Raw genomic sequence first — 25893 nt, 5'->3', positions numbered from 1 at the left:
GAGATTGGCCCCGAGCTAACATCTGTTGCCAATCCTCCTCTTTTTGCTTGAGGAAGATGGTCGCTGAGCTAACATATGTGCCAGTCTTCCTCTACTTTATGTATGGGATGCTGCCACAGCATGGCTTGATGAGCAGTGAGTAGGTCCGTGCCTGGGATCCGAACCTGCAAACCCTGGGCCGCCAAAGCAGAGCGCATGAACTTAACCACTACACCACCTGGCCAACCCAATAATAGACATTATGGTGGATGTGAGGTGATAACTCATTGTTGTTTTGATTTGCATTTCCCTAATTGTTAGTGATGTTGAACATCTTTTCATGTGCCTATTGGCTAACTGTATATCCTCTTTGGAAAATATCTATTCGTATCCTCTGCCCGTGTTTTTTGAGTTATTTTATTAAGATCATATTAGCTTATAATGTGTAAATTTGGGATGTACATTATTTCAGCTTTTGTATAGACTGCATTGTATTCACCACCAATAGTCTAGGTTTTGTCCATCACCAAACATATGTGCCCCTTTACCCCTTTCGCCTTCCTCTCACCTTCCCCTCAGGTAACTGCCGATCTGTTCTCATTATCAATGTGTGTGTTTATTTTCCACATCTGACTGAAATCATGTGGTATTTGTCTTTCTGTGTCTGACTTATTTCGCTTAGCATAATACCTTGAAGGTCCAGCCACGTTGTTGCCAATGGCACAATTTTGTATTTTTTATGGCTGAGTAGTATTCCATTGTATGTATATACCACATCTGCCTTCTCCATTTATCTGTTGATAGGCACTTGGGTTACTTCCAAGTCTTGGCTGTAGTAAATAAATAATGTTGCAGTGAACATAGAGATCCATATGTCTTTTTGAATTAGTAATTTCATGTTTTTGGATAAATACCCAGTAGTGGAATAGCTGGATCATATGGTATTTCTATTTTTAATTTTTTGAAAAATCTCCATACTGTTTTCCATAGTAGCTGCACCAGTTTGCAATCTCACCAGCAGTGTATGAGAGTTCCCTTCTCTCCACATCCTCTCCAACACTTGTTAATTCTTGTCTTGTTAATTATAGCCATTCTGAGGGTTGTGTGGTGATATCTCGTAATTTTAAATTGCATTTCCCTAATAATTAGTGATGTTGAACATCTTTTCACGTGCCTGTTGGCCGTCTGTATATCTTCTTTGGAAAAATGTCTGTTCACATCCTCTGCCCATTTTCTGATCAGGTTGTGCATTTTTTTGTTGTTTAGTGGTATGAGTTTTTGATATATTTTGGAGATTAACCCTTTGTCCAATATATGATTTGTAAATATTTTCTCCCAGTTGGTAGGTTGTCTTTGCATTTTGTTGATGGTTTTCTTTGCCATGCAGAAGCTTTTTAGCCTGAAGTAGTCTCATTTGTTTATTTTTTCTTTTGTTTCCCTTCACTAAGTAGACATGGTTTTCAAAAAGATACTGCTAAGACTGGTATCCAAGAGCATACTGCCTATGTTTTCTTCTAGGAATTTTATTGTTTCAGGTCTTACATTTAAATCTTGAATCCATTTTGAGTTAATTGTTGTGTATGGTGTAAGATTATGGTCTATTTTCATTCTCTTTTGCACATGGCTGCCCACTTTTCCCAGCACCATTTGTTGAAGAGTCTTTCCTTTCTCCATTGTATATTCTTTGCTCCTTCGTCAGAGATGAGCTATCCATAGATGTGTGGTTTCATTTCTGAGCTCTCAGTTCTGTTCCATTGATCTGTGTGTCTGTTTTTCTGCCAGTACAGTGCTGTTTGGGTTACTCTTGGCTTTGTGGTAGATTTTGAAATCAGGGAGTGTGATACTTCCAGCTTTGTTCTTTTTTCTCAGGATTGCTTTGACTCTTCCAGGTCCTTTGTTTTCCCATATAAATTTTAGGATTCTGTGTTCTATTTCTGTGAAGAATGCCGTTGAGGTTCTGATTGGGATTGCATTGAATGTGTAGATTGCTTTGGGTAATGTGGACGTTTTAACTATGTTAATTTTTCCAATCCATGAGCATGGAATATCTTTGCATTTCTTTATGTCTTCTTCAATTTCTTTCAACAATGTCTTACAGCTTTCAGTGTGCTTGTTTTTCACGTCCTTGGTTAAATTTATTCCTAGGTATTCTTTTTGTTGGGATTGTATTCTTGATTTCTCTTTCTGCTAGGTGGTTGTTAGTGTATACAAATGCATCTGATTTTTGTATGTTGATTTTGTACCCTGTAACATTACTGTGTTCTTTCATTGTTTCTAATAGTTTCTTAGTGGATTCTTTGGGGTTTTCTCTGTATACAATCATGTCATCTGCAAATATGGACAGTTTTACTTCTTCCTTTTCAATTGGATCCCTTCTTTTCCTTGCCTAATTTCTCTGGCTAAGACTTTCACTGTTAGGTTCAATAAGCATGGTGAGAGTGGGCGTCCTTCTCTTGTTCCTGTTTGCAGAGGAATAGTTTTATTTTTCACTGTTAAATATGGTGATGGCTGTGTGTTGGTTGTATATGGCCTTTATTATGTTGAGGTACTTTCCTTCTATACCTATTTTGTTGAAACTTTTTATCACGAGTAGAGGTTGAATCTTGTCAAATGATTTCTCTGCATCTATTGAGATGCTCGTGTGATTTTTGTTCTTCATTTTGTTCATGTGGTATATGGCATTGGTTGATTTGTGGGTGTTGAATCATCCTTGTGTCACTGACATAAATCCCACTTGATCGTGGTGTATGATCCTTTTAATGTAATGTTTTCAATTTGCTGATATTTTGTTGAGGATTTTTGCAGCAATGTTCATCAGTGATATTGGTCTGTAATTTTCCTTTTTTGTGTTGTCCTTGGCTGGTTTTGATATCAGGTAATGTTGGCCTTGTAAAATGAGATAGGAATCTTCCCACTTTCTTCAATTTTTGCTAAGGTTTGAGAAGGATAGGTATTAAAGCTTCTTTGAATGTTTGGGAGAATTCACCAGAGAAGCCGTCTGGTCCTAGACTTTTGTTTTTGGGGAGGTTTTTGATGACTGCTTCACTCTCTTTAGTTGTGATAGGTCTATTCAGATTCTGTTTCTTCTTGATTCAATTTGGGAGGTTGTATGGTTCTAAAAATTTATCGGTTTCTTCTGGGTTATCCTATTTGTTGTCATATAGCTTTTCATGGTATTTTCTTATAATCTTTTGTATTTCTGTGGTATCTGTTGTAATTTCTCCTCTTTCGTTTGTGGTTTTATTTGAGCCTTCTCCCTTTTTTTTTGTAGTGAGTCTAGCTAAGGGTTTGTCAATTTTGTTTATCTTTTTAAAGAACCAGCTCTAAGTGTTATTGATCTTTTCTGTTGTCTTCTTAGTCTCTCATTTATTTCTGCCCTGATTTTTATTATTTCCTTCCTTCTACTGACTTGGGGCCTCGTTTCTTCTTTTTCTAGTTCTTTTAGGTGCAGTGTTAGATTGTTTATTTGATGTTTGTCTTGTTTCTTGATGTAGGTGTGTATTGCTATAAACTTCCCTATCAGTACTGGTCTTGCTGTATCTCATAGGTTTTGGTATGTTGTGTTTTCATTTTCTTTTGTCTCCAGTTATTTTTTGATTTCTCCATTGTTTTTTTCATTGATCCAATAGTTGGTCAGTAGCCTGTTATCTAGTCTCCACATATTTGTGACTTTTCCAGCTTTCTTCTTGTAGTTGATTTCTAGTTTCATACCATTGTGGTCAGAAAAGATGCTTGATATGATTTCAGTCTTCTTAAATTTATTGAGACTTGTTTTGTGTCCCAGCATATAGTCTATCTTTGAGAATGTTCCATATGCACTCAAGAAGAAGGTGTATTCTGCTTTTGGATGGAATGTTCTATATATGTCTATCAGGTCCATCTGGTCTAGAGTTTCATGTGAGGCCATTCTTGTTGACTGTCTGGGTGATCTATCCACTGATGTTAGTGGGGTATTGTAGTCCCCTATTATTGTGTCCCTTTAGGTCTGTTAATGGCTGCTTTGTATACTTTGGTACCCCTATGTTAGGTGCATATATATTAATAAAAGTTTTGTCTTCTTGATGGAATGGCCCCGTTATCATTATATAATGTCCTTCTTTGTCTCCTGTTATCTTTTTGGCTTGAAGTCTATTTTGTTTGATATAAGTATGGCTATACCTGCTTTTTTTGATTGCTGTTTGCTTGGAGTATCATCTTCCGTCCTTTCACTCTCAGCTTGTGTTTGTCTTTAGAGCCTGAAGGCAGCATATTGTTGGGTCTTTTTTTTTAATCCATCTAGTCACTGTGTGTCATTTGATTGGTGCATTCAGTCTATTTCCATTTAGGGTGATTATTGATATATGAAGGCTTAATACTGCCATTTTCGCTTTTGTTTCCTGGTTTTTCTATATTTGCATTGTTTCTTTTTCCTTGTGTTTCTGTCTGCCACTTCAGTTTGGTGGTTTTCTGTGATGTCTTTCTCAGTTTTCTATTTTTTCATGTTTTTGACACTGCTCTGAATTTTTGTTTTCTGGTTATCATGAGGTATGTATAAAAGATCTCATAGATGAGATAGTCCTTTTTCTACTGATAGCATCTTATCTCCATTTGCCTAGGTAAGTTCCCTCCTTTTCCTCTTCTCATTTTTGTTGTCACCATTTATCTCTTTTTGTATTGTGAGTTTGTGATCAAATTGAAGTGTTTATAGTTATTTTTAATATTTTCTTTCCCTTTAGCCTGTGTGTTATAATTGTTTACTAACCTCTTGTGATATCGAGTTACAATTTTCTGATTCTGTCTGTCTTTATCACCTGCTCAAAGCTTTGTATACCTTTGCCTGTTTGTTTCAGGTGTCGGGGCTCCTTTCAACATTTCTTGTAAGGCAGGTCTAGTGGTGATAAACTCTCTCACATTTTGTTTGTCTGGAATAGCATTTATTTCTCCTTCACTTGTGAAGAAGAACTTTGCTGGATAGAGTATTCTTGGCTCACAATGTTTATCTTTCCATATTTTGAATATATCATTCCATTCTCTCCTAGCCTATAGAGTTTCCGCTGAGAAATCCACTGTAGCCTAATGGGGCTTCCTTTTGTAAATTATTCTTTTCTCCCAGGCTGCCCTTAATTTTTCTTTGTCGTAGACTTGTGACAGTTTTAATGTAGTGTGCCTTGGAGAAGGTCTTTTTGTGTTGAGATAATTGAGTCTTCTGTTAGCTTCATATCCTTGTATTTCCAGTTCCTTCCCCAGTTTCTTAGGGAAGTTCTTAGCTATTATTTCTTTAAATAAGCTCTCTGCTCCTTTCTCCCTTTCTTCTCCTTTTGGAATACCCATTATCCTTGTGTAGCTTTTTCTGAGTCAGCTGTTTCTCATAGAATTTCTTCATTTTTTAAAAGGCTTAGTTCTCTCTCTTCTTCTGCCTATATCATTTCTAGATTTTTATCTTCATACTTGCTAATTCTTTCTTTCTTATGATCTGCTCTATTTCCAATGCTTTCTACTTTATTCTTAATCTCATTTATTGTGTTGTTCAGCTCTCTAATTTCTGTTTGTTTTTTAGAGTTTCAATATCTTTGGTGAAGAACTACTTCTGTTTATTAATTTTATTCCTGAGCCTAGTGAACTGTCTTTCTGACTGTTCTTGTAAGTCGTTGTGTTTCTTCATGACAGCTACCTTGAATTCTCTGTGAGTTACATTGCATTCTTGTTTGGTTTCTGGAAAAGTGTCATGTTTTTATGCTACTGGGTTACTGTCCTTCATGGTGCTTAATGAGTTGTTCCTCTGCCGGTGCATTTAGGGTAGGAAACATTTTTCGTATTTGGGTGAGCTTTGTATATTTTGATTCTGAGCTGCTTCTGGTTGTATTTGAAAGCCTGTGCTTTCCACTCTCTGCTGTCTCTTATCACATGAGTCATCAGTGTCCTCATTGTGCTGTTTGTGCCTCCAAGGTTTGTGGTTCCTGGCTGCCTATGCTGTTGCTGCAGTTGCTGGTGTCACCCCCAGGGTCACCAGGCTGTGAGCCCCTCTGCTGCTTCTGGGGTCACCTGGGTTGGAGGTTTCCCCCATTGTGGCAGGGAGCACAGGGAGAGTGGGGCAGGAACTGGGGTCACAGACATCTCCACCATGTCTGGGTTTTTTGGGTCTGCAGGTGCCGTTGCTGTGGATGAGGGGACGGAAGTAGTATGTGCCTCTGCAGCTGGGGAGGACTGAGGTCGTTTGCCTCTGTTGTTACTGTGTCTGGCTCTTTGCAGGTTCTCGATAGGCTCGGGCACTGCTGCCACAGGTAACCCTTCTACTGCTGTTCTTGCGTTATCTGGGGTGTGCTGGCAACACTGCTGCTGGGGATGCTGGGTTTGCAAGTGTTGTGCTGCTGCCAGGGGGCTAGGTTCGTGTACAGTACTGCCAGCACTGCAAGGGAAGTAGTACCTGGGTCATGAGTGCCACTGCAGCTCCCTAAGTTCTGGTCTCCAGTGCCTGTGTGCATCCTGGCACTTCAGAAGGTCACAGGCACCACCACTGCTACCAGAGACCAGGGGTATTGTATGCAGCACCTGCTGCTGGCGGGGCCAGTGTCAGGGCAGCACCACTGAGGGCTGATTCCTGGACACCACTGTGGCTCTGAAACCTCAGGTCATGAGTGCCGCCTGCTAGTGTTTGGGGAACTGAAGGGCTTGAGCCATGAGTGCTGCTGCAGCTCTTGCAGCCTCTGGTCTTGAACACTGGCATGATTCCTGGAATCTCAGATCACAGGTGCCGCTGCCACTTCTAGGGTATCAGGGTCCTTGATGTAACCCGTGCTGCTGGAAGGGCCAGTGTTGGAGGCGCTGCTACCAGGGTAGGGGGAGGATGCTGGGTTACAGGTATCATATTTCCCAGAGCCTCTGGTCATGGGCCTGCAGGGCTTCCTGCAGCAGCGTGGGCTGCCTGGATTGCCGTGGCTTCCATTTGTGTGTTACCTCAGTTCCTGGGGTGTCCGGTTGGAGGTGCTTGGCCACAGTTCCTGAAACTTCCAGTCTCGGGATGATGAGATCCCCACTGATGCCCTGCTTCCACCACATCCAGGAAGTTTAGTCAACCCACATTCAGATGTATAGATGTATGGAACTCTCAGGCGTCCTGGTCTGCTGTGCAAAGTGTCTTTTGGTGGTCTGTGGATATCATACAGCTTGTAACTTGGAGGGGAGAGACCAAGGAAACAACTCACTCCACCATGATGCTGATGTCTCACCAAAGTTTATTGATTTTTAACGAAAAGAAGATAACTTTCAAATACAGAATGTTAAAAGACAATTTAAGAAACATGAAGGAAATCCATGGAAGAAATAAATAAATATAAAAGCCAGTTGGGTGGAAAATGGAACTGATAAGTAAAACGAAAAGGTGGTCACTTGAAGAGACACATAAAATAGATGTTGGGGAAAGTATGATGTGGTCTTGCCCCTTTCCCAAGGCAAGGGGAGAGTACAAACCTGTTTGATTTGAGTGTTTCCAACCGAGACCTGTGGGGGCTTCCCATACTTTAATGTATTATGAGTTCTTTTCTAAAAACTTTTCACATACTTTTTCTTTTTTTTTTAATAATTTTATTTATTTATTTACTTTTTCCCCAAAGCCCCAGTAGATAGTTGTATGTCATAGTTGCACATCCTTCTAGTTGCTGTATGTGGGACACGGCCTCAGCATGGCTGATGCATCGGTGCGCGCCCGGGATCCGAACCCTGGCCGCCAACAGCGGAGCGCGCGCGCTTAACCTCTAAGCCACGGGGCCAGCCCACACATACTTTTTCTAATCTTTTAGGGGAAGATGTGGAAGTCCTAATGATTATTTCCCCTTTACTTTCATTTTATTGTTCGAGAACCAGTAGAATATGTGTGCTTTCTCTGTGTGTGTGTGTGTGTGTGTGTGTGTGTAGGACACTTATTACTTTCTCACCTGCTTGATTGTTTTCCTATGTTAACTGTGAATTGACATATCTCTCATTACATTGTCATCTATATTCTCCAATAGGAGTGTTGGATCTGGGGCCAGCCCCATGGCATAGCGGCTAAGTGCGCACGCTCCGCTGCTGGTGGCCCAGGTTCACATCCTGGGCACACACCGATGCACCGCTTGTCAGGCCATGCTGTGGCGGCATCCTGTATAAAGTGGAGGAAGATGGGAACGAATGTTAGCCCAGGGCCAGTCTTCCTCAGCAAAAAAAGAGGAGGATTGGCATGGATGTTGGCTCAGAGCTGATCTTCCTCACAAAAAAAAAAAAGGAATGTTGGATCTTTGACATCTAGAACAGTTTTTGTATATGGTACTGCTCTCAATTGAGTGCCTAGCACAGTAACATAACTTCTTCATTAGTTACTGAAAGAATAAAGGAATAAGGCAGCAATAAGAACTTAAAAGGAGGCCTAGAGCTTCAGACTTCTCTAACGTTCATCAAGGGAAGCTCAAGAGTGTTGGCCTAATAAAGTATTTCATTTTTCCTCCCTTCATATGCCCAGGAGCAGTCTCAGCCAGTGCCGTCCTGTAGAATGTGCGGGTCATGTATATAATGAAAATATTTACTTACACTTCTAATCAATTTTTTTTTAAATGAGATATTTTACTTTATTATCTATATTCAAAGTGTTCTAAATTCAGTGAACACTGTTTTTATTAAATATACTTGAATTGTATTTAGATCATACACAATGTAGAGTTGAAAGACTAGATGCAAATATTGAAGTTGTTCCAAATGTATAAATGGGCTATAAACTCCTGGTGAGACATCTGGCACAGATGTTCATCAGTAAATGGCAATTGATATTACTGATACTCTTGTAATAGATTATACTATTTTAGCTTTTAGGTTCTCCCTGCACAATATACAGTCCTTTGGTCTGGGCATGAGCAGTCATGCTGCTGGTTTATCTAGGAGGAGCTTAAGTGGGCCAGAGAAGGCTGTTCTCTAAGTCCACTTCCTGGTATATATGCGTTAGGTAGAGTTGCTGCATGATCTCATTCATCAGGTCTATTGCCTTGAAAAATGAAGAGCCACATTCTTTGGGGCTTAAATTTCCTTCCATGTAAAATGAAACCATTATGCCTTTCCTGATGGGCAGCATGGCTCACAATCCCCTTTGGTGGCTCTAGGTGAGATAGGACTCCTCTGTCATTTGATGGCAGTAGTGTGTATTTGTGTGAGATTGCTTGAGTATGCAGGGATATTTTGGAATCTCAAGCTAGAATGAAATTGTAACTGAGCAAGGGGTTCTGCTAGCCACAACCTGATGCCAGTCAATTGCAAGACGAGTCTGTGGTCAACAAAGGGATTTATTCAGTTATCTAACAAAATCGGAAGATGGTGGACTCATGTCCCAAAGACCATCTTAAGCAAGCACTAAGTCTTGAGGCACTTATATGGAGAGGAGGGAAGAATAGGGAGGGGGTCGGGCTTTTTCTGGCATCTCTTCTCCAGACTTCTCGTCTTCTCTTCTGCCCACAGGGTCTGACACTATTTCCTTCCTTAACAGTGGGTTTAGGTCTTGGGCAGCCTCTTCATCCCTTTTTGGTTCCTGAGAAATAATTCATTCCAGTGTCAGCAAAGTTTCATGTCATATTTGGGAACCTGCTGAAACATGTTTAAACATGTCCCTGTAGCCTTTCTGTAATAGCCTGGTTACATTATAGGTTAATGATGAGCAATATGTGATTAGCAGTTACAGTTCCCCACTCTCATCATAGTCATATGATGGTTTTGGGAATAGGGCCGTTGGAGTCTGCCTGGCTACTTCCTGCTGGCTTAGGGCATCATAGGGGTGTCAGAGTGAAAACATTTTACCTGTTTCTTAAAGTACTCTCGGGTATCCTTTGGAAAGTGTCTTGGACACCTTAATGGGAACTGCTTAGTACCCACTTTTGACAAGGAGGAAGTACATCTGGTAATACACATTAGACAGAGCTGTACAGCAGCATATGTCAAAATTAGTAATACAGGCAGAACTAGTCCACCCTTTAGGAGGTCATCCTGTACTGAGCAGTTACCTGAGGGAATCCAGGGAAATAAGTTAGTAAACCAGTCGTTTATCCCAGACAAGAATGGAGTACGATGATCTAAGTTTGCTGTAGCTAGATAGCTTGTTCCCTGATTTTATTTAGGAGTTATTAATATAAGCACAACATGAGGTATTGGCCACCACACATAACCCTCCTTGTTCAGCCAGTAAATAGTCTAAGAGGATTCTATTATCTAAAACCACGTGTGCAAGAGAGTCAAAGAGAGATTTGTAGATTTGCTAGAGCATGGGCAGTTTCATTAGCAGTGATCACCAGCAAGCAGGAAAGATTTCTCAGTACATGTTGGTGTGCAACTGCGCCCACCAGGGAGGCAATGTGTAACCAAGAAAGGAGGCATCCCCATTGAGGATGCCTCCTGGGCGGTCTCAGCTCACCCCAGAGAATAGTTTTAAGGAACTGGTCCAATGTTTGGTTTCATTAACAGGATGTAAGGTAAAGGATGCTATTAAGGAACCTAGAAGGCACTGTCTGGAATCCGTTTTATTATAAAGGCATTTATATGCCCAGAGAATCCCTTTATGACTGCACACAAAAACAAAAACATATCCATTGGGGGCGCAGCCCATTATATGATTGGTACCACCAATAGGTAAGGCCATATGCTTTGTAGCCAGGTTAGGTCCTGGGAAGACTCATCCTTGTCCATGGCTAAAGGAAAAATGATGGTTTTATTACTACAGATAGAGAGTCCTTTTCCCTCTGGCACCTTCGTTATAACTAGAGTCTCTTCCCTATTAGTTTCAATGGGAATGGGTAAACAAGGGAGGTTTTGAGTCCCAAAAGAGAAGCAGGCTAAACACACCCTATAGACTACGCGAGGAACATGACTGAGGTATGGAGTTGGTAGGGAGGAATACCTGAAAAATTATAAGCAGGATGCACCAGGGGATCCCCCTGATCATGGATAGAGCAGAGCTTTGGATGACAAAAAGCAGTTTGTCACCTGAGTAGCCGATGCAGTGGCCTGAGACATTCTCACTAGAGCATTGCCTTGCCATTCCCTAGTGGGTGGCAGAAGCAGGGGAAGGAAGCAATTGCAACAGCTCAAGAGCATTTTTTGAATACATATCTGAGATCTTGTAGAGGCTCCCAGTTCCACCATTGTGGGCTTCCTGGCCCAGGTTCCAAATCGGAAGGGGCTGCCTTTATCTGGGTGTGATGTATCCACGGCTTTACTCTGGCGAGTTTTACAGAGGAGTGCGTGGTGAGAAGGACATCAAAAGGGCCCATCCATCTGGCAGATAACTGGATGTCGGGGCCTTGTTCTCTCCAGGTCTTCAGCAGGGCTCGGTCGCCCAGTTGGAAGGAGTCTAAGGGGTCATCAGACAGGTAGACTGACCTGTTGGAGGCAAACTCATGAACAGAGGTTAATACAGAGCTCAGAGACTTCATATAGTTGGTGGTCATTACGTCCCTTAAGGTTTCTGGGGAGCCTTTCCCAAAGGAGCAGGCCTGAAATTGTCAACCGTTAAGAATTTCATAAGGGCTTAACTGAAGCCTGCTTTGGGGGCCTACTCTGATTTGCAGCAGGGCAAGGGGCAGCGGCTTATCCCAAGTTAATTGTGTTTCCTGGCAGATCTAGCAATGCTCCTTTTTAAGATGTGGTTCATCCTTGCTGTTTTTCCCGTCGATTGAGGTCTGCAGGTCGAGTGGAGTGTCCATTTGACAGCCAGTGCTTTAGACACTTGTTGGGTGACCTGAGACACAAAGGCAGGTGCATTGTCACTCTACAGACTGCTGGGCAGGCCAAGTCTAGGAATAATTTCTTTTAGTAGGAGGTAGACTGCGATTGAATGGGATAAGCTTCTACCCACCCAGAAAAAAGTGTCCACACACTCTAGTAAATACCTGAAGTTCCCAGTTACTCGTGGCATCTGAGTGAAGTCTGTTTGCCAGTCTACAGTGAAGTCAGTAGGCCAGTCCCCTTTATGTTGGATTCCCATATGAGTGGGTTCTGGGAACGTCTTGGAGTTATTTTTTGCACAGACCATGCCTTTCTTGGTCACCTGTTGTATCGTTTTCTGTAAATGAGACCCTGTGGTGTACTTCTGTACGCACACAGATGGACCTACTGTAGGGTAGCAGCCCTTCCATAATGAGTACTTTCATGTACATGTTTTAAGATGGAGTACAAAAGGGCCTCTGGGATCAGAATTATTCCATGGGTATCACTTCTCCAACCCACTCTCTGTTCAACATTGTACCCCCTGTTCTTTTCCCCGGTCCAAGTCTTTGACTGTTTTGGCTGGTACCCAGATAGATCCGTCTGTGTCAGTAGTGGGCCCATCATGGTGGGAGTCTCTGTCTTAGCTGTCCTTTTGGTTGCTTGGTCAGCCAGTCGGTTGCCCCCAGCTGTAGGAGTTTCTCCCTTTTGATGGCCAGGGCAATGTATGATGGCTACCTGGGAAGGCTCATTGACAGCGTCTAACAATTGCAATATCTCTGGACCATGTTTAATTTCTTTCTTGTCTGTTAAGAAACTTCTTTCTTTCCAAATTACCCTGTGGGCATGTACTACTGAAAATTCATACTGTGAATCTGTATAGACATTTACTTTCTTCCCTCATGCCAAGAGTAAAGCTCTGGTGAGAGCGATGATTTCAGCCTTTTGAGCTGAAGTCCCAGGGGTAATGCCTTGCCCTCTAGGGTTTCCTGCAAAGTGACAGCCGTGTGCCCAGGGCATCTCCTAGCTCGGTCCATGAAGTACTACCATCCCTGAAGAGGTCCATGTTGGGTTCCTCCAGTGGATGGTCATTTAAATCTGGCCAGCTGGAATAACCTGTCTCAGTAACCTACAAGTAGTCATGTTCTAATGCTTCTGAGGTTTCATTGGGGAGCAAGATGGCTGGATTTAGAGCTGAGGTGACTTGTAACCTGATGTTTGGGTTGTCCAGGAGGGTAGCTTGGTATTTGCTCATCCTTCCTGAGGGGAGCCAGTATCCTTCTTTCTGTTCCAGTAATGTGGGGACATGATGGGCTACATACACTGTGGTGGGCTGGCCTAGAGTAACTTTTTCTGCCTCTTGAAGAATATCTCATGTGGCTGCCACTGCCCAGAGGCCAGAGGGCTGGCCCTTCACCATCTGATCCAACTGTTTTGAAAAGTAGGCCACCAACCTAGAGGTTGTTCCCAACCTTTGAGTCAATATTCCCAGACTTATTCCCTGTCTCTCATATACACAAAGGCTAAAGGATTTCTCCAGGTCTAGCAGTCCTAAGGCTGGGGCTGAAGTCAGCTTATCCTTAATGGTGTCAGATGCCTGCTGGCCCTCTTTAGTCCAATCTGAGGGTTCTGAGTCCAGACCCTTCAGAGCCTCGTAGGGGGGTTTCACTATGAGTTTATAATTAGGGATCCAAATCTGACAGAAGCCTGCCATTCCCCAAAACCCTTACAGTTGTCGATGGGTTTTGGGAGGACCTAAACATGCTTTGGCCTTTTTTGGATCTGGTAATAATTCTCTTTAGCCTTTGGATATTGTAAATCCCAGGTATGTGACTCTCTGCTTACAGATTTGGGCTTTCTTTTGAGAGACCTTATATCCACATTCTCCTAGGTAATTTAAAGTCTATTGTGTTGGCCAAATGTCCATAATTGGGGCTTGCTATCAGCAAGTCATCCACATATTGTAATAATAGCCCCTCTTGTAGTTTCAGATGGAGGAGGTCTCTGGCCAGGGCTTCCCCAAATAAAGTGGGAGAATTTTTAAACCCCTGGGTGAGGACTGTCCGACAATATTGTTGAGTTGTCTGAGTATCTGGATCACGCCATTTGAAAACAAGCAATTGTTGGGCTTCTTCTGCCAACGGTATGCAGAAAAATGCATCCTTTAAGTCCAAGACTGAGAACCCACCATATTCGCCCAGTATATTTGTCAATGTGGTGTAGGGGCTAGGCACCACAGGGTGTAAGTCTTGAACCACCTCATTTATGCATGCAGATCTTGAACGAAATGATATTCATTAGAATTTGGCTTCTTGATGCGGAGAATAGGGGTGTTATATGGAGGTAGACGCGTCTGATTCATCCTGCCTCCAAGAACTTTTGAAAATAGTCTGTATGCCCTTTTGAGCCTCCTGTTGTAGAAGATATTGTTTCATGCTGGGCTTTATTTTCTTTTCCTTTAAGGTTATCCGTACTGGTTGGGCATTCTTTGCTTTCCCTGGGGTCCTGTTTGTCCATACATTGGGCGTTAGCTGCTTGTAGATTTCAGGTGGCAACAGTTCTGGTTCTGGTTCCTTGGCCCCCAGCAAAGCCATCTGCAAGCTCAGGGACTGTTCTGGAGGCACTTGCATATTGAGTTGTCCTGAGGCAAAGGCTATTTGGGCATTCAGTTTGCAAAGCAAGTCTCCGCCCAACAGTGGGGTAGGGCATTCTGCAATGTACAGGAAACTGTGTTTAAAATTAGGTCTATGTGGCATTCTAGTGGCTGCAAGATCACACAATTTTGGACATGGCCAGAGACCCCTGTGACTGGAGTTGAGTTCAATGTCTTTTGTGTAATTTGGTATTTAGGACTGAATATGTGGCTCCAGTATCCACCAAAAAATGAACCAACTTATTCCCCACTGTCAGTTGTACCTGAGCTCCTGTGGGGAAATTCGGATCGGATATTTTATGTCCAAAAGAATCCCCAGGCACCTTCTGTCCTCATCTGAGCATTCTTCTCTATTGACCATCTGAGTAGCTTCCCCTCTCTTCCCATCAACACTTCCTTTATCTTTCTTTGGGCATTCCTTTTTCCTATGTGCCTCCACCTTGCAATAGGCACATTGATTTTTTCGTAAAAGAAAATTTATTTTTACCTCCCTTCAGTTGGCTTGACCTTCCTCTGGTATGATTGTTTCTGCCTGCCCAGAGCAGCTGCCAGAAAAGTGGTATTTCTCCTTGCATCTTCCTGCTTTGTCTAAAGTTCCTTGTTGTTGTATAGCTTAAAGGCAGTGTCTACCAACTGAGAAGGATTCATACCTAATGCCCCATCTAGTTTCTGCAGTTTCTTTCTAATGTCTGGGGCACTCTGTCCTATGAAGGTCGTATTTACCATCCTAAGATTTTTCAGGGGCTTCTGGCTCTTTATCTATATATCACCTAGAGGCTTGGTAGAGCCTTTCTAGAAATTCAGAAGGATCTTCATCGGGTTTTTGTTGGGTCGCTGTACCTGGTTTACACTTTTCTGTTTAGGGACTCCCACTTTTAATCTGGTTAGAATGCGCCTCTTATAATATTCTAGTCTGAGTCTCCCTGTGGCATCATTAGGAGCCCAGGCCAGCTCAGCAATAGGAACAGCGGCATTTGCCTCTGGGGTTCCAGTGGATCTGCTAGATGGAGCCAGTGTGCTTCCTCCCTTGCTTTATCAGTTACCATTCTTTTTCATCTCTGGTGAGGAACATATTCATCAAGATATGAACATCTGCCCTGGAGGGGTGCTGAGTAGCACAAATAACTCAGTCATTCTCTGTGGAGCCTTCCTATAGGGCAGATTATTCTTCTTCCCATTAAACAAGTCAGAGGTGAGGGAGTTGTGCATCCATACGAATCCTGCCCGTTAGCTCTGGGCATTTACCCTTGTGGGATATTGGTGGAGTGGAAATTGCCCTGCTCTGACAGCTGCTCCTTGGCCAAATTGTGTCCCTTGTCTGGTCCAGGAAGGGGAAACCCCTCTCCCAGTCCTGGTCCCATGTCAGGCATTCCTCCCTGGGTGGCTGGTGACTCCAGAAGAGAGGGTGCCACCAGGACTGCTGCCAGGGTATTTAGGGTTTGTAAAATAATCAAATTCTCTTCATCCTTTTGTCGCTTGTATAACATGGGGTTGGGTGGTCTTTGCACCATTAAATAATCTCTTCCCTACTTTTCTTCATCCTGATATAATGACATGAAAGCTTGTACATACAGGATTTCATCATCCTTTCCTACCTTTTTGCAAAAGAGCTCCAATTGCAATATAGTATAATGATTCAGTGACACATTTGTTGGCTATTTCTCCCCAGAACCTAGAGAGTACTGAGTCCAAGCATTACTATAATAAAAACCATCTTTTTCTTTGACATTGATTCATAACTAAAATCTGTCCATCTGGTCAGTATTAGACCCAGGGGACTTTTCTTGGGCACAGATAGCACAGCACCCATACTCACACACAACACAGATACACACCAGTTAACAGAGACCAGTCCACCAGATATTCCAGGTAGTCCTACAACTATTGTCTCTACAAAAACAGTGCCTAGGAACAGATAGATCCAAGACAGCTTGGGCCTCCTGACAGAAAGGGAAGTTCTTGGAAATGCACTCCGAAGTGTCTTGCCCTACTCTAGATATGAGTTTGTCAACTCACAGATGCTTGTCCATTTCTTTGTCCACCAAGAAGGTGTTGAAGGTAGTCGGCAATCGAGGAAACTCAAAGGACAGTCCCTGGGAGAAGTTGAAATCCCAGCAGCTGCTGGGAGTGTCCTGAGATTTTCCCCAGAGTCCACTAGCCATTGGCAGTCTAGTCCCTTTGTGGTCGCCAAAAATTGTAACCGAGTAAGGGCTTGTTCTGCTCGCCACAACCTGATGCCAGTCAATTGTGAGATGAGTCAATGGTTGAGAAAGGTATTTATTCAGTTAGCTAGCAAAATCGGAAGATGGTGGACTCATGTCCCAAAGACCATCTTAAGCAAGCACTAAATCTTGAGGCACTTATATGAGGAGGAGGGAAGAATAGGGAGGGGGTCAGGCTATTTCTAGAATCCATTCTCCAGACTTATCTTCTGTTCTGCCTGCAGGGCTCGATGTTCTTTCCTGCCTTAACAATGAGTTTTGGTCTCAGGCAGCCTCTTCGTCCCTTTTTGGTTCCGAAAAATAATTCATTCCATTGTCAGCAAAGTTTCATGTCAGATTTGAGAACCTGCTGAAACATGTTAAAACATGTCCCTGTAGCCTTTGTATAATAGCCTGGTTACCTTATAGGTTAATCAATGATATGTGATTAGCAGTTGCAGAATGATTTCCAGGCCGGTGAATATGGGAATTATGATCATCTCTGGGTCCTCATGCCTTCCTTCTTTTCTCTAGGTCTTCTTTCTAAGGACCCTTTCTGCCTTCCTGAGGAAAAGACAGAGGCAGAAAAGATGGTAACTGACTGTCTGACAAATTTTTCTCAGGTAATTAGAAAGTGTATCCTACAAAATGACATATGACATCCACCAGTTACATAAATTTCCTTAAGGTAGACCTGTTTCCTGAGTTTCTGAAAGAAATAAAGCCACTCAAGGACTGAGTCTCTCTTGAATTCTCTTGTGAAGAGAAGCCTCTCATATTGGTTCCTGTGAATAATCTCAGTATTTCATTACCTTCTAATATTGTCTTTTACGATGGTGACTGCATATTTTCTATTTTGCTACATGCTCTGACATGGTAATGAAGATGAATGTGTGCATTTCTCAAAGAATTTATTCATTCATCAGCTTTTCCAAGTGTCTCCAATTTGCTTAGAACCATGCTACAAGAGGGAAATAAGATGAGAAGAGCTTTTAGTCTAGTTCTTGTGAGGTAAGTTCATGTGTTAGAGGTTCCATTAAAGCCATAATTGGAGAATATCAACTGTGGGTGAGTGTAGACAGAGAGACGAGTACCTAGGAGCATTCCACCCTGGGGGAGATGATGAGAGACCTCAAAACCCTCTGTTGCCATTGAGTCTCCCTCTTCATTCCCCAGTGAACGCTGGTGGAGATGTTAGTTTACTGAAACGAGCTTGTGTGTGATGGTTTAGGACTCAGTTACCTTTGCTGATGTGGCTGTGAACTTCACCCAAGAGGAGTGGAGTTTACTGGACCCAACTCAGAAAAGTCTATACAGAGATGTGATGTTGGAGAACTACAAGAACCTGACCACAGTAGGTATGGTTGCCATCATTCCTGTAGTGTCTTATAGAACATATATATATGATGTATTTACTATTTTCCAATATCAGTGATAAGTCTGAACACGATGGAGACTAAGAGACACTAGTCTCTATCTACACTAATGGGTTTTAATCCAGTGTGGTTTCTGTAAAAATGTGGTTCTAAGACTAACACCATCCCCATCACTCTCGTGAAATGTGCATTCTCAGACTCTACCTTTAACATAGTGAATCAACTTATGGATTGGGACCAGACGTTTCTGTTCTAATGAAAATACTGGACATGATTCCAGTGGATAATGAAGTTTGACTGGTGCAGTGATTCTCCATAAGAATGAACATCTCTTTTGCACTTATTTTATTTTCTATTTCAACAAAAGTCTCAGTGCTTTGTAATGTGTATATATATATCTGAACAGGAGTTTCAGCAGCCAGAGATAACTAATCTCTTTGATGCACAGAAAGAGGGGATATTTGCTGCTTTATCTCTTTTGAAATAATTTTACTACATTCATTAGAAATATACGAGCTGATTTGTGGGAAAGTTTCTCATCTTTTGCTGGGCCTTTTCTATTAATACATTTTTCCCGATAAACAGGGTATCAGTTGTTCAAACCCAATCTGATCTCTCAGTTGGAAGAAGAAGATTTGAGAATAGTGGAGAGTGGAGTCTTCCAAGGTGAATGATTCTGAAGAACTTCCCTGGTCAATGAAAGTTTCAGTATGTTTGGAATTATAATGAGGAAACTTTAATATGTGCTTTCTCTCAGAAGGCTGAGGTCATTGGACTCTGAAGCTTTGGAATATCTTCAACTTCTTACACATTCTTACTTTACATTTCCTCACAATTTCCTATTATGTCACAGAATGACTTGTTCTGTTTCTTTTTAACTTTATCATTTTGACATATGCCCTTTGTCTAGAACTTTCCTACTTTCTTTCCCTGACAGTATTCTGTCTCTTTTCCCCATCATATTTAATTTTCATAGAATCACTTTAATCAACTCTTGAATTTTGACTGTACATCTTTATCATCGCAAAGTTTCTGACATAGCCAAACTTCTCAAATCTCTCTTGCCCTTTTTTGTAATATGTTTAATTTGGAAATAATACAAATGATCCTTATTGTTTTTAACTCCTTTCTTTCTGTGAATTCCTACATTTGTTACTCTTTTTTATTTTAGAATGCAAATTGCAACTTAAAACCAGAGACTCAACAACTCAGCAGGATATTTTTGGTGAAAAAACAGCCAATAGGCTAGAAATGGTAAGATCAGTAAGTTAAAAAAGAGATATTTCTTATTTTCCACATTCAGCAAAGACTGACATTATCATTAGATAGAACATGAGCACACTGATCAATATTTGAGATAAGTGGCATTTGCTCAATAGAGAGCGATATTTGGAAAGATATTCTGACTGTGTTCAATTGGGGGATATCCTAAACTTAGCTTGAAAGTTATTGCTTCAGAATCCCTACAAGGACTCATTTCAACTTATGTAACTAGATATTGACATTTTAAAAGAATCCCATGAAACTGTATGAGAATCTTTTAAGATAAGAATAGATGGCATGTCATTGTGGCAGAAGGATTCCATCATTCAACTTGAAATAAATCAACAGGGTAGGAAGTGTATGGATGTACTGGAAATGGTAATCATCATTGTAATGATGTTTCTGTTTTCAGATGGGTGGGATCACATAGTGAGTCTGAGAAATCTTTGACTCATCATTCTTCATTCTTCAACAGGAGAGAATCCACAATGGGTGGGAACTCTATGATTGTGAGCAATGTGGGAAAGTCTTCAGTGAACATTCATGTCTTAAGACCCAGAAGAGTACTCAAAATGGAGGGAACACTTATGAGGATAATCAATATGGAAAAAGCTTGCTTACCCTACACAAGAAAACCTCTACTAGGGAGAAATTTTCCATGTTTAATCATTGGGGAAAAAAGATCAGCGTGACTCCAGATATTGTGTACTGGAAAACTAGCATGCAAGAGAAATCCTTGGAATGCAGTGACAGTGGGAAAGGCTTTGTTAATCAGTCTTACCTTCAGGCACCAATGAGAAGTCACAATGGAGAAAAACTCTATGAATGGAAGGAGAGTTCGAGATGTTTTATTCACTCTAGAAGCCTTGGTGTGCATGTACAAACTCACACTGCTAACAGTCATTACGAATGTAAGGAATGCAGAAAATCCTTTGAACAGTCCACATACCTTTACACACATGTCCAAGTTCACACTGGAAGAAAACCCTTTAAATGTAAGGAATGTGGGAAGGCCTTCATTAAGTCTTTTGAATATACTGAACATATAAAAATTCACGCTGGAGAGAAGCCCTTTCTATGTGAGGTATGTGGAAAATGCTTTAGAAATTCTTCATACCTTCATGTTCACAGTAGAATTGAAGCTGGAATAGAACCCTACAAATGTAAGGAATGTGGAAAAGGCTTTAAACATTCTTCGTACCTTAAAGTTCACATGCGAACCCACACTGGAGAGAAACCCTATGAATGTAAGGAATGTGGGAAAGCTTTTACTCAATCCTCAGGCCTTACTGACCATATAAAAACTCATACTGGAGAGAAACCTTTTAAATGTGACACATGTGGGAAAGCCTTTACTCTTTCCTCACATCTTAAGAGACATTTTAGAACTCATACAGGAGAGAAACCCTATGTATGTAAGGAATGTGGAAAAGGCTTTAAAACTTCTGGACCACTTAACATTCACATGCGAGCCCACACTGGAGAGAAACCCTATGAATGTAAAGAATGTGGAAAAGGCTTTAAACAATCTTCACACCTTAACAGTCACATGCGAACTCATACTGGAGAGAAACCCTATGAATGTAAGGAATGTGGGAAAGCCTTCATTCACTCTGCAGGCCTTACTGTACATATAAAAAGTCACACTAGAGAGAAACCTTTTAAATGTGCCACATGTGGAAAAGCCTTTGCTCTTTCCTCAGATCTTAACAGTCATTTTAGAACTCATACTGGACAGAAGTGTTTTGAGTGTAATATATGTGGGAAAGCATTTAGCAGTTCTGCATACATTTTGATTCACGCGCGTACTCACACTGGAGAGAAACCTTATAAATGTAAGGAATGTGGGAAAGCCTTCAGTTTTCCCAATTCCTTCCGGCGTCATGAAAGAACTCACCTGGAGAGAAATCCTACCAATGTATGGAATGTTGTCAGGCCCTCAGTAGTCCCAGTTCACCTCAAAGACATGAAAAGGCCACACTGCAGAAATGTTCTGCAAATGTAAGGAATGAGGGAAAGCTGCCAGGATTTCCTCACAACCCAGCATGTAAGGACTCACAGTGAGCCATACTATTAAGAAACATGGAAAGCCCTTCACTGTTTCCTCATTGAAATATGTGTTTCTTATATGAGAGATCTTACAGTGGAGAGGAAATCCAACTGATGTAAGATATGTGGGAAAATTGTTATTTTGCTAATGTTCACTTGTGATCTCTCTTTGGAGAAAAACTTTATGAATGTCAGAAATGTAGAGTCATCGTCATTTTCCATTAGATTGTTTCTCATCCTTAATAAACATGGGGTGATTCACAGTCAAGAGAAACTGAATATAGAAAATACGGGAAAGGCTATCCTAAGTGTGAATCTTAGGGTCTTCTGAGATGCATAGCATTCTTGGTGGTTCTATAGATCTATTCTAAGCATTTGTGATTAGGCCCTGAACATTCCTACGGATGCTATGTCTTTCTGCTGATAGGCCAGTCTTGATCAAAAGTAGGTCTACAGGATTTATACTTAATCCTCTTCTAACCACCTGGATTCTCTTCTTGGATTGACTTGGTCTTTGTGAAGTCAGTGACTGCCTGAGAGTTCTCACTGAACTCATTTACAGTAAGTCACACCAGCCAAGGCACAGGGTAACATACATCTGCAAATTTTGTAAAAATTACCTTGTCCTTCACATACCTGATCCTTTCAGATAAAAAATCAGTGTCAAGGGTGGGGTGAGTAGCGAAAAAGTGAGATTATACCTACCAATGTGAGACACCCTGATTTTATGACTTTGGGGGATGAACAACAACCCTGCCACCTGGGGAGGACCTTTAACCTCAAGCCGTACAGGATGATGCTGAGAATAATGAATGGTCTCTTTCACACCGGTCCCAGCACCACAGCCTGGGAAAACAATGATATCATTTATCTGTGTCAAACAACTGTCACTGGTGATATGACTTGCTTCTATGTTTGTCATTCTATCCATGGGCTGTGAAAATAGAAAAACTCATGTGAATGTAGCTGGTCCTGATAATCTGCTCTGCTTGATATTCTCACTGCCTGTTCCTGAATGTGACCCTTGGGTGCAGACAGACCAGCACAGCCTTGTTTCAGCTTCAGTGATACAAATTCACATAGTTTGGATGCTCAGGCAGCCTTGGGTTATGTTGAGTATGGCCATCAGGCATGCGTCTGCTTGATGACACTTTCTTGAGGCTTAATCAAAACACTGTATGATGATCTAGATCAAGCTTAACAATAAATCCTGAAGGAGAATTCTCTGTGCACCTTTGTGTTACATGTTTGTATGTGTGGAGGAGTATGTCATGTTGTGGTTAACTATTGGGCGTGGATATTGTTATTTAGTCCATCTGTTGCCTCTTTAATTATTGGCAACAACACCAAAGATCAGCAGATTAGTCTTACCCATTTGTGTGTGGTGTATGGGAAATCGATTAGCCTTAGATGAGATCCTAATTGTCTGAAAGATCTGTTGGTCCTACCAGAATTTGGAACAGTTGCCTGAGTCTAAGACCTTGTGGGTAGTGTTTGAGGTCACTCCTGCATGTTGGCCTCATTCTGCTGCTGGCAGTCCTGGTGACAGCATCCTCAATAAGTGCTGTGCAAGAAAAGTCAAGCATATTTGCGAAATAGCTATCAACTCAATAGATGAATAAGATATATTTGATAACATCTGTAAACAATTCTTGATAAAATGTTAGTAAATCAGGATTTAAAAGGTCTGTGTTAACTCCACCGTGGCCACCCACTGGAACCCACAGCAAACATGGTTACCAGAGAAACTTGAGAACCACTCTTAAGTGAAGAATTTCTGGTATTGGTGGTATTTCACAACATAATATGGGAGGCCCTGGACCATATGGTAAAAGTTTTTAAAAATTAGAATAAATACTTATTTGAAAAAAAAATGAAAAGATTTATGGAAAATGTCATTACATTAAAAACACAAAGGAATCAATAATTAGAGTTTAGCATGGTGTCCAATGTAAATAAAAAAGGAGAAATAGATCTAAAGAAGGCATTGATTTAATGGAGGAAATAGACTATTTCATGGATTGGCTGGCATGTCATTACAAGAGAACCATTGTAAAGGCTCTGGGAACGCGGGGTGAAGCAGGTAGAAACGTTTTTGATGAACATTCTCACCTCCAACCTCGAGTACAGGTGAGAGCCCCGCCCTCCACCTGTAGCCCAGCGTACAGCGCTATTCTAGACTCAACTGTATCTTGGGATGTTTCTGCCTCCAGCCCCGGGACCAAGCCAACCTCAGCCCATCCGCACCCACGCAGTTCAGTACAATTTCTCAGTCTGAAATAAGTCCATCTTGGCTGACAGCCTGAGCCTCAGAGCTCCGCCCCTTCCAAGCTCAGGCAGAGAGCTTAAGTGGTGTGAACCTTTTTCATCCAGGCTTTTCTCCTGCTTGCTTCTAGTGTCTTGGAGACTTGCATGTTGGTGGTAGTCCGGCCTGGCCTAGCCCTGCTTTGGTGAGGCCTGCAGGAAGGTGAGAATATGGAGGTTGAAGGAAGGAGTCAACGGGCGTGTTTGGTCCCGGCTGTGTAGGGGACGGCTAACAGAGTCCTTGAGCTTGCCGCTCACTTCCCCGGGGGCAGCTGGCCTCTCAGGACTGCTAAGTCCCAGAGCCGGTTTGGGCTGTGTTCCCCGCAAAGCTTTTAATCGGGAAATGCTGTAAGGGCGCGTGCGTGGCATCTTATCTTCCACTGAGCTTCCCTCTTCAGAAGCCTCCAAAACAACTTTTGTGACTTGTATCCAGAAGGAAAAGAATTTCCATCGTTGGAGTGATGTTGACTCAGTCCCTGCATCCTCTGGTCCTCCCGGATCTGGCAATTCTTGCCTATTCTGGGGAGCACTGGGTGAATGTTGCTTCCAGAGGGCCTCTGTTTGCTTTATGTGCAAAAGAATGTTTAATCTAGGAATTTGTTTTTGTATGAGTCCTTCATTTATTTTTGGTACATTACATTGAGGTCGACTTTACTTATTAACCTCTAATTCTTTTTCCCCCTCCTCTCAGTCCTTGGGAATCTTTAATCTCACTACTCTTAAGTTCCTCATATAGGGCGAGCACAGAGTATTTGTCTTTTTGTGTCTCGTTTATTTCACTCATCAGCCTGTCTTGAAAGTTCATCCATGTTGCAACGTGTGTCAGAATTTCCTACCTTTTTCTGAATAATACTCCATTGTACGTATATACCACATTCATATGTCAGTGTACACCCGGGTTGTTTCCACTTTTTGGTGATTGTGACTAATGCTGCTGTGAACACGGGTGTACAAATATGTATTCAAGTCGCTGCTTTCAATTCTATTGGGTATACATGCCCAGAAGTGAAATTGCTTGATCATATGGTAATTCTTTGTGTATCCCATTCACTTATTACTCCTATCATTTCTTGGCAGGTGTTTTCTTCCTAGATGTATTTGAAAATTCACCGAGTGTTTTTCTTTTAAATTGTGGGAAAGAACACTCAAGAGTTATCTTAACTGTCTTACAGGTACAGTTCAGTAGTGTTAAGTATATGCACACTGTTGTGCAGTAGATCTCCAGAACTTTTTCAGCTTTCAAAAGTGAAACTCGATATATCCAATGACCACCATATCCCTATTTCCCTTCTTACAGGCCCTGGTAACCACCATTTTACTTTTTGTCTCTATGAGCTTGGTTACTGTAGGGATCTCATAGAAATGAAACAATGCAGTATTTGTGTTTCTCGTAAAGGGACTTTTTGAGATGTAAAAAGCCCCGGCTTTGGTTGTCTAAATGTAGTAATAGAAGTCATAACACCCACGCATTTTAACTCCTTTCCTGTTTCCCCTCCTTCGCCCCTAGATTGATATTTATATAGAAGCATCCTCTGGAGGACGCTGCAAGGTGTTAAGCGACCTAAGATTTGGTTCCAGTGGCCCTTTTCATTAATTCGCTTGGTGAACATGGGCACGTACCTGATCGGTCTGTGCCTGTTTCGTCATCCATAAAGTGGGAAAAGAAGAGGAAGCCTTCTCAGCACTTTCACATCAGGAACCCCTGCCTTGTCCTGCCCTCTGTCCTGGCTCCACTCTGCCTCTCGGACATGTCCCCGCCTTTCCGACTTAGTTCCACCTGCGGACGCTCCCAGTTCTCTTCTGGCTTAGGAAGGTCATGGTTCCCATTTGCTCCCTACCCCCAGTCGCCCCTCCGCGCTCTCTGTTCCCGGAGCCCTTCCCCTCGCTCTCCCCAACGGGAAACGGAAGTGTGCGCCCCCAGCAGGCTCGCTTCTCCTGGCTGCTCCTTTGTCTGGTCCGGAGATGTCGGCTTTCAGGTGAACCTCACGGGACCGGGAGCACGGGCGGGGCAAGGGCGCCCACCCGGACTCCACGTGGACACCAGGCAGCTCCAGAGCCGCCGCCCTCTTCCTGCCGGCCAGGCTCCTTACCTCGCTGCGTGGTATCTATCCTGGCGGGTGCCCGCCCGGGACCTCCTCCACGCTCCCGCCTTGGGTCTGCGATCCCCCGCCTGCTCTCTGCTCTGGGGCCACGGCCTCTCCCCGAGGCGGCAGGAGACGAGGGGCCGCCAGGAACGTCTGTCCCAGGGAGGAGGTGGATCGGGGACTGCGGTCGGAGAGCGTCCGCGGGGCCTTTTCTTCCGCTGTGCTCCCCTGTGCAAAATGCCTCCTAAGCAAACTTTTTTGCCCCGTTTCCAGAAGGAAAAGCATCTCAGTCCTTC

General features: G+C 42.4%; 1 protein-coding gene and 1 long non-coding RNA gene across 9 annotated transcripts in view; one reads left to right on the top strand and one right to left on the bottom strand.

Moving 5' to 3' along the window:
- LOC101399703 (uncharacterized) overlaps window positions 1–25063 on the top strand; it is a 31540-nt gene extending 6477 nt beyond the window's left edge. For 7 of the 8 annotated variants that reach the window (XM_087425536.1, XM_087425535.1, XM_087425533.1 and 4 more), the window contains 5 exons: window positions 17056–17144; window positions 17753–17879; window positions 18483–18563; window positions 19069–19151; window positions 19636–25014. In XM_087425536.1, coding sequence (XP_087281662.1) covers window positions 17112–17144; window positions 17753–17879; window positions 18483–18563; window positions 19069–19151; window positions 19636–21165 — 1854 coding nt within the window. In that variant the 5' untranslated portion in view covers window positions 17056–17111 and the 3' untranslated portion in view covers window positions 21166–25014. The other variant, XR_015550205.1, reaches the window with a different exon arrangement.
- Window positions 1–25893, bottom strand: part of LOC101398916 (uncharacterized) — a 148046-nt gene that overhangs the window by 96294 nt on the left and 25859 nt on the right. The window lies entirely within an intron of this gene.

Source organism: Ceratotherium simum, chromosome 39, assembly GCF_057802395.1.
Source record: "Ceratotherium simum simum isolate JZ-2026a chromosome 39, ASM5780239v1, whole genome shotgun sequence".
NCBI classification, from domain to species: Eukaryota; Metazoa; Chordata; class Mammalia; order Perissodactyla; family Rhinocerotidae; genus Ceratotherium; species Ceratotherium simum.
The sequence above is the reverse complement of the archived record's forward strand: the minus strand, read 5'-3'. Positions and strand labels throughout refer to the sequence as shown.